Source organism: Lepidochelys kempii, chromosome 3, assembly GCF_965140285.1.
Source record: "Lepidochelys kempii isolate rLepKem1 chromosome 3, rLepKem1.hap1, whole genome shotgun sequence".
NCBI lineage: Eukaryota > Metazoa > Chordata > Testudines > Cheloniidae > Lepidochelys > Lepidochelys kempii.
In genome coordinates, this window is record NC_136382.1 from 173,436,415 (window position 1) to 173,449,381 (window position 12,967).

Below are 12,967 nucleotides of genomic sequence, written 5' to 3' on the forward strand. Positions count from 1 at the left end.
AAGGCCAAAGAAAGTCTGGGCATGGAGATCAGATTCACCTCTCACCCATCTCACTTTGGCTTGTTTGTGAGAGAAAATTGGCAATGCCACCATTTATGCTGTGCCTGTTTTGTATATCACTAAAGAATATTGATTTCCAGGACTGTCAGTGTGGCACCGTTTTTTTTTTTTTTTTTTGCACTATCTTCACTCCCTCCCAACCATTTATTTATTTAAAGAACTTTGAAGCCAAGCCAGACCAATACAATCTTCACGGCATATCCCCGCCATCCTGTCATAGACACAAGATCAGGGACGACAGCTTTTAGATGACAGACTAATGTGCAATGGATAAACATTATCTATTTTATATATCCTTCACTAGAGCTGGGCAAAAAAATTTGGATGAATAGTTTATTTACAGAAATACGCAGTTTTGGGTCAACCAAAACGATTTGTAAATTCACCAAATATTATTGTCCCACATTTTTTTGGGGAGGCGGGGCTATATTCACGAGGGGACTTCGGAGCCATTCACAAAACAGCCTCTGCCTTATAGCATTGTGATTCTAGCACTCACTGGAGATGTGCGAGATCCAGCTGCTAGGCGGAGGTGTGGCCAGGCAGCTCTGCGCACTGCCTCTGCCCAGAGCGCTGGCTTTGCAGTTCCCATTGGCCGGGAACCACAGCCAGCAGGAGCTGAGGGGGTGGTGCCTGCAGGCGGAAGCAGCACGCAGAGCTCCCTGGCCATGCCTCCGCCTAGCAGCTGAGCGAGGGGGATGTCGCTGCTTCCGGGGAGCCTCCCAGATAAGCACCACCGAGAGCCCGCCTCACCCCGTCCCGTGCCCCAACCCCCTGCCTCCTTCCACACACAAACTCTGCTGTCGGGGGGTGGGGGTCCAAGACTGCCCCAGCAGCGGCCAGTGCACCAGGCACAGGGGCTGCCTGAGCTGTCCCTGAGCCAGGTGCACCGGCCGCTGTGGAAGTCACAAAGGTCACAGAAAGTCACGGAATCTGTGACAAACTCACAGCCTTAGCTATGGGTTATTGTGGGGTAGAGCTCTCTCAATCTCTTCCATTGAAGCTGTTCCACTTTCCATGATAAATATTCAGGTACTGGAGCAGGGACTGGAACCTGGATGTCCCCTCTCCCAGGTAAACACCCTAATCAACTTGCTAGAGAGTCATTCTCACTCTCTTCTCTCTTTCTACATGGTAACAACAGTATTTTATAGGAGGAACCAAATATGGGACACTTTGGCTTGTTTGTGAGAGAAAATTGGCAATGCCACCATTTATGCTGTGCCTGTTTTGTGTATCACTAAAGAATATTGATTTCCAGGACTGTCAGTGTGGCACTGTTTTTTTGTTGTTTTTTTTTGCACTATCTTCACTCCCTCCCAACCATTTATGGGAACCAAATATGGGACAAAAGCAAAAATGTTTTCAGAGATGTTCATGCATGAATTTGTGGGCTCAAAACTTTTTCAGTTTCGTTAATACAACCAGATAAATAAAGTAGCAAAGGAATGTCTGACTTGCAAGCTTCTCCATGCTCACAGATTCCTAGAGTGAAATCCCGATCCAATGAAGTCAATGGAAATCTTACCATTGACTTTAGTGGGGCTAGGATTCCACCCATAGATTTTGAGGTCAGAAGGAATTTCCTGATTAACACAGACCATAGAACTTCATCTAGTAATTCCTGCTTTGAATACAATAACCTGTGGTTGAACTAGAACGTATTTTTCAAAAAGACATCCAATCTTGATTTCAAAATTTCAAGTAATGGAAAATTCACATCTCTTTGTCAGGTGTGCCGATGGTTAATTGAATTTTCACAGTTTCAACTTTCAGCCATTGGATCTTGTTATGTCTTTTTCTGCTACACTAAGGAGCCCACTAGTAAATTATTGTTCCACATTAATTCAGTAAACCGAAACATGCAATCAGCTGTTCCAATATTGAAAGGGTCAATTTAAAGTTTTAAGTCTTTCATAATAACTGACTTTTATGATTAAAACATATTCAATATATAAAATATCATGTGCTTTTGAGTTTCACTTATTCCAGTCTCTGAAGTGTTCCATGAGAATATTGGTGCTTAATCTTAGAAATTTACTCACCAAGGATAAGTTTCTGATTGGTCAGGAAAAGTGGTGTAATATTTCTGAGGACTTCTGCAGCTGCCAATCGTATATCTGTTTGTTGCTCATCTCCACAACAAGAAGTTACTAACTGAACCCACTGTCTCATTTCGGATTCCATAAACTGAAAGCACAGAAATGCATCTGAGTATTCTATAGTACAATTTAGAGCGGATTCTGAATCACACTAAACTACAAACTATTAAATTAACTCTTTTCTAAAGCAGGGGCAGAAGTCCTCCCTGCCAATAATGAGCCACAGAATGCAAATCAAATAAAAAGAAATACTTAAATAGGTGGAAATCACGCGTCATGCTTTAGTAATGAACATAAAATACTCCATATATAGGTAACCGTCTTAAGACTCCATGATTTACACTGATTATCATAGCAACTCTTGTTAGCATTGCTATAGGTTGGGTTGTGCCAACAGTTCCACTATAAACTTCTTTTTTCAAGGTTCATCATGAATTTCATTGTAACAAGATATTCCAGATTTAAACTTGGCAAACAACTTATCTCCTGTGAAATGAGGTTTACACAATTATTTTATACTTCAAAATCTGAAAAATGTACATTCTGTCATTTTTTAAGCTAAGAGGATGCAAAAAATAAGAAGTAATTGTTTCAATTCTTCTACTTTTTTTTTTTTTTTAAAGTGAGACACTGCAGGCCATTAGCACATAGTCTCAACTTCTACTGCTGGGTATTCTGGTATATTTTTTAAAAAATTTCCATTCAGAAAAGCAATTCCTGTACATGGAACATTTTTACAATGAAAAAATGGTGGTATTTCAATACGTTTTAAAAATAACCCAAAATCTATATCTATCTATTTATCTGCACATATATATGCACACGCATGGACATCTGACAGACATTAATATCTCCAGTAACATTGTTCTGTATATATTAATGGGTATGTTAATGGATTTGCAAATTACCAATTCAAAATGGAAGTAAATCTTCTGGGCTAATAATCTGTATTTATATAGTCTACAGCTTACAAATTTATAATATTTATAAGGGCAGATAACATTATGAGGACTTATTACCTCTCTTTAGTATTTTAAACACTAATATTAAAAGGCAATTAAGTCTGCATCTCTGTACATAGCTTCACCTGCTGTTCCTACAATGTGACTCAAGGTCTCAGGGCATAGAGCAGGTGATATTGCATATGCTGGGGATGGGAAGGGCAACAGTCAAAGCTTTGCATTTCCTTTTTTTCCTAACTTTGAGTCTCAATATTCATTTCGCAGAAATACAACACACTTCGAGCTACGTGGGTGATTACTGGATTCAATATGCAGGTTAATTATTTTTTTCTCTCCAAGGCACAGCGACTATTAATGAAGACAATAAAATTGAGCATAAAAGGAGAAATCAGAAGTCAGATGCTCTTAAAAGATGTGTTTTATGTACTCAAATTTAGCTTACTGAGAGACTGAAATATTAAAATGATGCTGATATGGCTTCCAGTTCATAATGTGGAAGTGTACAGAGGGAGAGACACAGTAACGTAAGAAAGAGCAACAGGCAGTTAAACTAAAAGGGCATTAAAGGGATTTCTGTCGAAGGAAAACCATTCATCCCTTCTATCACAATAAAACAAACAAACAAGACATTAAAAAGCAATATGCTTGGGACTGAGAAACAAATCTCCTTACCTCTTGGCAACTCTGCACAAGATGGGTGACCAACTTTGAGGCTAATTTGAGAGCTACGCTTTGAATTTTAATGCTGTAAAAATAAGGTAAAGAACACATCATAAAAATACAGTGCATTTTGCCATAGCCTCACATCTAAGAACACTTGGTAATCATCACTGGCAGCAAATATTAAAATACCTTTTCACTTGCTGAATCCATTAGACGCTGTTAGCTGCAGCCAGCTTGAAACCCAACCCAGTCTAATCTGTTATGAATGTTCAGCACCTGAACACACATCCAGATGAGAAATAACATTTGTTTTTTCGGTTTAGTCATGAGGATTTGTGTTTCATGAATATAAACTTGCCTGTATCACGATACATCAAGTATTCATCATGTTCAAACAGATTTTTTAAAAGGTTAGATTACAAACTGAGCACACAATGGTCTTTACACAGTTCTCAATTTTTGTTGCGTTTAAAGTTAGTATGCAAATGGATATAAACTGTTCTTTCAACTTCCCGAGTACTGATTTTCTTCCTATCTGGCCACTTCCTTTAGAGTATACATAACACATACATATGCAGATCCCAAGTCAATATACAAAGACAGTAGTATTCTTTCATGCTCTTTCAAGTGATAAATGAAGCACAGACCTTTTAAAGTTTTGTCTACACCAGCAGTTTTCTTGAACGTATCACTGTTCTTCCACCAGTGCTAGAAATGGTGGAAGTGCTGATGTAGGTCAACTGCCTGAATTTTAACCACAAAGTCCTCTAATACAGTCAGATGGCACCATAGATGAAATGCTGGCAGTGAGTCTTGACAATTGCTTTCACTGTTGATTGCACTGGTAGAGTTGCAACAGTGAGAGCAGAATGATGGAAATTTAAGGTAAAACAAGTATGTGTAGGCATAAATGGAGTTTACTTACCTGTAACTAGGAGTTCTGTGAGATGTGTCGTCCCTATCTGTATTCCACATATGGGTTCACATGCGCGCCATGCGCCCAAGTCCGGAAGTTCTAATAAGCAGTGTCCGTTGGCCCACACATGCACAGTAGATATCCTTGTCCAGACTGAGGGCATAAGACGCAGTGTGGGCCGATGCCTCTCCAATTCCTCTTCTGACCAAGAATCCAACAGGATCCAAAGCAGAAGGGATGGAGGGCAGATAGCAGAATACTAATAGGGACCACGCATCTCAAAGAACTTCCGGTTACAAGTAAGTAATCTCCATTTCTTCTTCAAGTGCGGTCCCTATGTGTATTCCACATGTGGGTGATTGACAAACAGTGCTCAGACTGGAGTGAGAGTGGGAAGAAGCTGGCAGCAAAGATGCTTGCAGTACTGCAGTTCCCACTGCTGCAGCCTGGAGCACCATCCACACGTTCCCTAGACATTACAGGCTAGTTCAGGCCTCTGCCATGGATATTGCTTGACCTCATGATCTTTCTGCTATGGCAAGAAAAAGTCTTGGTGATTTTCTGATAGGTTTAGTCCTTTGCAGATAGAATGCCGGGGCACATCTGAGACCGAGGAAAAGAAGTTTTTTCTCTTTAGCAAAAGTGTGAGGTTTTCGATAAGGGACAGATAAGTGGATATTCTGGTTGACATGGAATTCAGAAATAACCTTGGGGAGGAATTTAGGATGGAGATGAAGGGATACTCTTTTTAGATGGTTTGTCTCAGGGAAAAGGTCTGCCACGAGAGCTCCCAATTCACTCATCCCTCCTGGCTGAAGTGACAGCAACTAAAAATTGTTGTATTATGCAGTGTGTTGTGGACCTGTCAGTCCCAGCATACTAGAGAGACAAGGTGAGGTGAGGTAATATCTTTTACTGGACCAACTTCTGTTGGTGAGAGAGAGACAAGCATTAAGCCACACAGAGCTCTTTTTCAGGTCTGGGAAAGGTACTCCCAGCATCTGACCTATTAGTACTCATCCTCAAAGAAAACTTGCACAACACTTTCAAAAGACAAACTTGGGAACTTACATTCATTACTCTGCTAGACACTAAAATCATTAATTGAACAGAGACATTGGATGTATGGCTTATTACAACAATCTTTAACCCACTAACCCCCTCTTTTTGTCCAAGGGCCACAGAGGTGTTAATGGGCCACTCTGCCTTGAATGTTCCCTTACAATATGTGCTAATACTTCTGCTAAACAATCTGCCCCACCTTACATTTTGCTGTGATGCTGGGAGTACCTTTCCCAGACCTGAAGAAGAGCTCTGTATGGCTCCAAAGCTTGTCCCTCTCACCAACAGAAGTTGGTCTAATAAAAGATATTACCTCACTCACCTTGTCTCTCTAGCAACTAAAAATACAATTTTCATGGCCAGGTGAGACATGAAACATGTCACCCAGGGTTCAAACAGTAGTCTGATGAGTTCTGACAGGAAAAGATTAAGGTCCCATTGAAATGTAGGTTTGACCACTGGTGGAATGGTCCTGATAAGGCCCCTCATGAATCTTACTGTACCTGGGTGGTGAAAACAGAATGTCTTCTGGCACTAATTGCTGCAAGATGGACTTGCAGTTCACTGATGGAAAGGCCTGAGTTTTTTGAGACAGCAGATAACCTAAAACAACCGGAGTATGTGCAGCACCTGGAGAAGGTTGATTATGCTGCACCCAGGAAGAGAAACATCTCCATTTAGCTAGGTAGCAGGTCCTAGTTGAATATTTCCTACTTTGTGTAAGGATAGCCTGAATAGGTGCCGAACAGGAGTGTTCTATTTCTGACGCCCATCCACACAACAGGCTATGAGATGCAGGGAATCCAAACTGGGGTGTCTGATTCTGCCCCCACTTCTGAGTTAGGAGGTCCAGGTAGGGGCAGATCCTGCTTGGGGGAGGGGAGGCTGATATTTTCAAGAGTTCTGGGCACCAAAGCTAATTGGGCCAACTGGGGACTAGGCAGATGACTCTAGCCCTGTCATAACAGATCTTTCTCAGGACCTCTGGTAGCAGGAGAAAGGGAGGAAAGGCATAGCTGAGATTGTTTGTCCATGACAAAAGGAGAGCATCCATTGTTGTGGTCCATAGCTCCTCAGGAGCAGTACAAGGGAAGCTTTCTGTTCATTTGGGACGCAAAGAAATCTCATTGAGGTGTACCCCACTGAATATTTCACTCAGGACAGAGTCATGAATCTCCTACTCGTGATCTGTAGAAAAGTGGCTGTTCATATTGTCTGCTGAAGAGTACTGAGCACCTGGGAAGAATTTGGCTAGGATAGTGATGCCATTTCTGATTCACCAGTTCCAAAGCCTAACTGCTTCCAGGCAAAGGGGAAGAGATCTTGTTCATTAGTTTATGCAAAAGACTGTGGTGATATTGTCTATCATCACTTGGATATGAAGTGAACATATAAGTGGGAGAAAGGCTCTGCAAGCCAGGCAGACTGCCCTCAGTTCTACTATGCTGATGTGCAGTCTGGCCTCCCGTGGGTCCCTGCACCTTGTGCAGTGTGACTGTTCAGGTAAGCACCTCAACCCAGAAGGGAAGCATCTGTTATGATGATGGCAGTGTTGAAGGGAATGCCCATTCTCACTTTCTCCAGATTCAGCCACCATGTGAAGGAGGTGATGACTCTGGCAGGAACAGTCACTCTAGAGTTGATGTGATCTTTGTCTGGTGTGTAGATCGACCGGAGCTAGGCATGCAGACATCGTAGATGAAGCCTGGTGAATGACATTACATAAGTGCATGAGGACAAAGAGCAAAAAGCGAGGCCCACACTCTGACTGTAGTCCTTGGTCTGCGAATAATCCGTGCTGTCAGAAACAAACAGCCCAGTGTCACTCCAATGAAGTTTATCATCTGTGCGGGTGATAAAACGGGCTTTTTTTTGTTTACACAAATGCCCAGAGCTGCTAGAAGATGGAGCAGAAACTCTGTCGATTTACCAAGAGCCAATCATCCAGACATGGGAAAACTGTAATTCTTGACGTCTCATAACAGGCTCCCACCAAAGAGAAAACTTTTGTAAATACATTGGCTGCTGTTGCTAGCCAAATACAAGGACTCTGAATAAGACATGTTCTTGGCCCACCATAAACTGAAGGAACCTTCTGTGGGAGAGATAAATGCCTAAATGAAAGCATGGATCCTTCATGTCGAGAGCCGCAAACAACATCCTCTGTTGTAAGGAGGGGGATTATTGATGCTAACATAATCATCCTGAATTTCAGCTTTCAAATAAACACGTTTAGTTGCTGAAGATCCAGAATGGGTCTCCATCCTCTGTCTTTTTGGGGCACTAGGAAATACGGGGAATAGAACTCTCTCCCTTATATTGAGGTGAGACATGTTCTATTGCCCCTCATTGTAGGAGGGAGTTCACCTCTTGATAAAGAGTCACCTAGAGAGTGTGGTTCCCGAAGGGGGACCAAGAAAGGGTTTTGTGAGAGCACAGGGAGAGGAACTTGATGGAGTATTGTTGATGGATAATTTCCAAGAGTCAACTGTCTGTCGTGACAAGGAGATCTAGGGTGCATGTGCAGGCTAATGGATACTGCTTGCTAGAATTTCTGGACTCAGGTGCATGGCACCCATGGAATACACATATGGACCTGCACTCGAAGAAGAACCATAGTCAGGTTTCAAGACATGTATTTCATTTAAGAACTTTCTGCTTCAATGTATCCATTTAAACTTTGACAACTTAAGCAATCTGCATGTCCTGTAGCAAGCTAATAGGATCAGTGTAATGAAAATATATAAACTGTTGTGAAAAAAATTACAATTCTAAGAAGATATTATGAAGTGACAGAGAGAAACAAATAATTACAGTTGTCAGAGTAGCAGCCGTGTTAGTCTGCATTCTCAAAAAGAAAAGGAGTACTTGCGGCACCTTAGAGACTAACAAATTTATTTGAGCATAAGCTTTCGTGAGCTACAGCTCACTTCATCGGATGCGTTCAGTGGAAAATACAGTGGGGAGATTTATATACATGGAGAAGATGAAACAATGGGTGTTCTCGTTACAGTGTGTATGGTAACACCCATTGTTTCATGTTCTCTATGTATATAAATCTCCCCACTGTATTTTCCACTGAACGCATCCGATGAAGTGAGCTGTAGCTCACGAAAGCTTATGCTCAAATAAATTTGTTAGTCTCTAAGGTGCCGCAAGTACTCCTTTTCTTTCTGCAAATAATTACAGTGTTTGCCATTAAAAAGTTAGACTATTCCTGTAATTATTACACAGTGGTATCTGAGTTACCGGTTAACATGACTATTCCTCTCTCAAGTCCTTTCTGAAACACTGCCTCTAAGAGTCCTAAAGGCTCTTGGCTTTGAGGCACTTTTGCCCGTCCACCCAAATTGGGTAATGTGCCAAAGACAGTGCAGCTCAGCTGAACCCCACATATCTAGACCATACAGTGCTTCATGCAAGCATCTTACATGTTCTCAGAAGCTAATGAAAGGAAGAGAGCACCACAGTTTGTACCTACTTATATGCCTTGTACCTACTCAACTGAAGGTGTGTATTTAAGTATAAGGGATTCAAGTTCATTCAGAAAATATCTGAAAGTAGTATCTGCTTGATGGTCAGAATTTACCATTATAATTATACAGATATATATAAAAAACCAGGGGACCAATGTGAAAACACAGCAATAAAACTGAATGCCAGTAGCCTTTGGGTTAATCCTTTCCTCGTTTAAAATCTCTTGATGGCCTATTTTAGATAATAAAGTCATGAGCAATCCTGTCAATTCTTGCAATTCCAGTAAAAATCGTAAATCACCAGTATAGTTTCTTACAAACAGAATAGTTTCTGTTGTGAACTACAGAATTTGAGAGTCTATAGCAGATCCACAGATGTAGAATATAACTTTTTTAATCTACACAAATGAGTGAGAGACCCAGTGTGAATCAGAGTGAGTTTGGGAGAAGTGATTGTACATGACATGGTGTTCACTGATTACTGTTTGGGAAGTGTCATATGATATACACTGGCCCCACCATCTGACAGCTGCAGCATCTTGCTAATTCCCAATTGATTATTATTCACTCATTTATAGAATGTTTGCTTCCTGGTCTTGGACCGCTTTAGATAATTCAACTCCAGATACACTTCTTCAAAAATACAGCACATGTGCTCCCTATCTCTCTGTAATAACCACTCACTTCTGTGAAACACCAATTTTGTAAACAGAAAGAAAACCTTTTTTGTATTTTATTTTTAGGTTTGGGGTTTACTGGAGTAATGAATTATTTCTTTCCACACTAAAGATTCCTTCAAGTCTGAAGAGATTTATTTAAAACTGCAAACAATGTATATTTTAATAGACTGGTAAAATGCAAAGATGGAGACTATACCTGTCAGAGGCATTTATGATATTCATAACCCAGTTTAAGAACTCTTTTGGAGTCATTTTTATAGAATCTTCTGTCCTTGGAAGAACATTTCTGAGATCCATACAATGAAGACTTTCTAGCACCTGCATGTATAATCCACAAACAAAATACTGGTAAGTAAAGAAACAGTGACGCCAGCTGTATTTTTTTTTTTTCTGTTTTATCAGCAAGGAATTTATCACACTTATATTTTAGATGTATTGATCTATATACCTATCTATGTCTAGTAACTGGGAAATGGGCTTAAAAATGATAGTGTAGTTTCTGTAAAATAAATACAAGTCCACATATTTTGTATTTAATTCTCAAATACACAGATTCACTTTTAACAAATTGTTTACTGAATGTACAGGCAGCAAACCATGGTGAAAAAATGCAGGTTTCCCAGCAGGACTAGAAAAGTGATGAGGATATAAATATCAGGCAGGGGAAGTTTTACTTTTAAACAAGAAAATGGACTTCTAACTCTCTGACTATTACAAAATCAAAGTAAAATTCCTGGGTAATATTAAGAGAAAGAGGCACATGTTATACTGAATATAATACAAAAAAGTCATGCTCAGAAATACAGCAGGAGCATTTTTTTAAAAGAATTCAACACATTTACTGAAAACCCTTCAAATCTTGAGAAAACTGAATGGCTCCTACCTTGCAAAAACATTCCGGATGCTTTTCCTTCATAGCCATCCTAAGAAGAGTCACCTCCAAATCAGAAAGTAAGGACAATGGACCTCTCTTTTCCACTGTAGCCTGCTTAGAATTTACCTGCTTCCACCACAGCAGCACTGCTTCCAACATCAGGAGACGCACTTCGTGGAAGTCAGATTGAAGCAAGTGAACTACCATTGAAGAAGGATTCATTATTTGCTCTGCAACAGGTGAACTACTGTTTGAGAATTCAGGATCTGCAGCCACTGAGAGTACAGAGATCACAAGTTTGGTGATACTCTGAAGATACTGTGTGAATCCTGGTACTGCAGAGAAGTAGTGGATACCTGTCATCAGCTCAGAATCTGAGATAACGCTACCTATTTCCTCCCAAAAGCCGAATAACTCTATTCCTGAAATAGAATGTAGAAAAATAAATAAATAAATAAAATACAAATGGATATTATACATGGATTCTTGCTAACTAAATGATTCTATGTAATTAAAAACCCTGAGGTTTGAAAAAATGGCCACAACATTCATGCAGCTATTAAAGTGAAAACAAAGTTATTTTCCCTCTTTGCTTTGAAGTGATCTGATTTATAAAATTACTGTCACGGAGCCTTGTCATATGTATTTATGTTTAAAGACTAAGCACTCAAAAAATAAAATACAGAAACATTTTTATAAACTGTCATAATATAGTACTAAACTCTCTCAGCTGTACAGTAGAAACCAATCATATACACGAGAAAAAGTTTCAAGTTCAAGCATTTTGGTTCCAAAACTGAAAAAGGCTTCCTATTTAGAGAGTCTGTGTCCCCACACTGCTTCAGAGCTGTCCTCAATGGTATTTTAGACATGCAAAATTCCACTTGCCCACTTGCTCAAACACGTAATAATTTTTTTCAGGGACATAGCGTTTGTCATGGTACAACAGGGTGAGCAGATTTTACACCTAGTCAGTAAGTTTTCATTACAACTTTGCAAGGCTGTAGGGACAGCTAAGCTTATGGAGTAAATGCCCATAGATTTTGAGGGGAATTATTCCGACCCCTCAAAAATGCAGGGCAAACATCTATCGGGCTTACACTGCATGTTGCAGGGGAATAATGCCATTCTGGTATCTCTCTCCTTTTTCTACACACACCAGACACTTTTTGTGTATTTGGATGATTTCCGGCTTCCCTGTGTATGGTGGAAGATCGGATAATTTGGACCTAATTCTTCATGTTTCAAATAATGTCCTGTTAGTATTGGAAACCTTAAAACAGGAACTGCAGGCCCACCTGGTAATATCTTTGCATAAGGATACCAACAATGCTCCATATTCTCTCCAACATTCTTCTCCACAAAAATAAATACCTCTTATCTCAATATAGTGAAAATATTCTTGTTTTTATACCTCGGCATGAAGAAATTTTTCCAGGCTTTCATGGAAATATTTATTTTTCTGCTTAACTCTTTTCTTTGGCCAAACTCAAAACTTTTGACTAAACCGATAAACACATGAATTACCACAGTAAATGTCTGTCTCTGTTATTAAAATACCAAACAAACAAAAACATTCTACATAGTCCAGGTGATCAGCTGCTGCAAGAGGGAACAGGAACCACCTTTGGCTGACTAAGCAGTGATGTTTGCAAGCAGCAAAGGGAGTTTTGTTGAGTCCTCCTTAACCCGGATGGTGACAGATGCAACAAGGAGCCTCAAGAATGAAGGAGGAAGTACAAACAAGGCACAAATGAGGTGACCCTCAGTACTTGACTAGGATGAGAAGGAACTGCCCCTCTCCCACAGGATATTAACATGGTGCCCGTCATTGTAATATCTGAATGCCTCAGAATCTTTCAATGTATTTATTATATATGGGACAATAGATACTACTTCACCCAAGGACATCCGATTTCTAAATGAAAAACACAAATTCCATTAAATATCTTGGGAAGGCTCCATGAAGTCATGGACATACTAGCATCTCCCACAGCAATGCTGGTAGGTGTTTTCCTCTCACTTGTGATCTACTCACATCTAGCAAGTCAGGAAGTGAAGAATCTCTTATTCATTTGAAACTGCAGAGGGAAATAAGGATGGCAGAATGGAATTACCAGAGCTAGTCAACATGATTAGAACTGGTTCGAACCCTGGATTTACAACTCAACT

The 12,967-nt window shown here is 40.2% G+C and overlaps 1 protein-coding gene across 3 annotated transcripts in view; it reads right to left on the minus strand.

Annotated features, from left to right (window-relative positions):
- Window positions 1–12,967, minus strand: part of THADA (THADA armadillo repeat containing) — a 288,683-nt gene that overhangs the window by 40,976 nt on the left and 234,740 nt on the right. For all 3 annotated transcript variants that reach the window (XM_073339064.2, XM_073339066.2, XM_073339063.2), the window contains 4 exons: window positions 10,805–11,217; window positions 10,118–10,239; window positions 3,797–3,869; window positions 2,106–2,250 (listed from right to left, as the gene is read on the minus strand). In XM_073339064.2, the coding sequence (XP_073195165.2) occupies window positions 2,106–2,250; window positions 3,797–3,869; window positions 10,118–10,239; window positions 10,805–11,217 (753 nt within the window). The remainder of the gene's footprint in view (window positions 1–2,105; window positions 2,251–3,796; window positions 3,870–10,117; window positions 10,240–10,804; window positions 11,218–12,967) is intronic.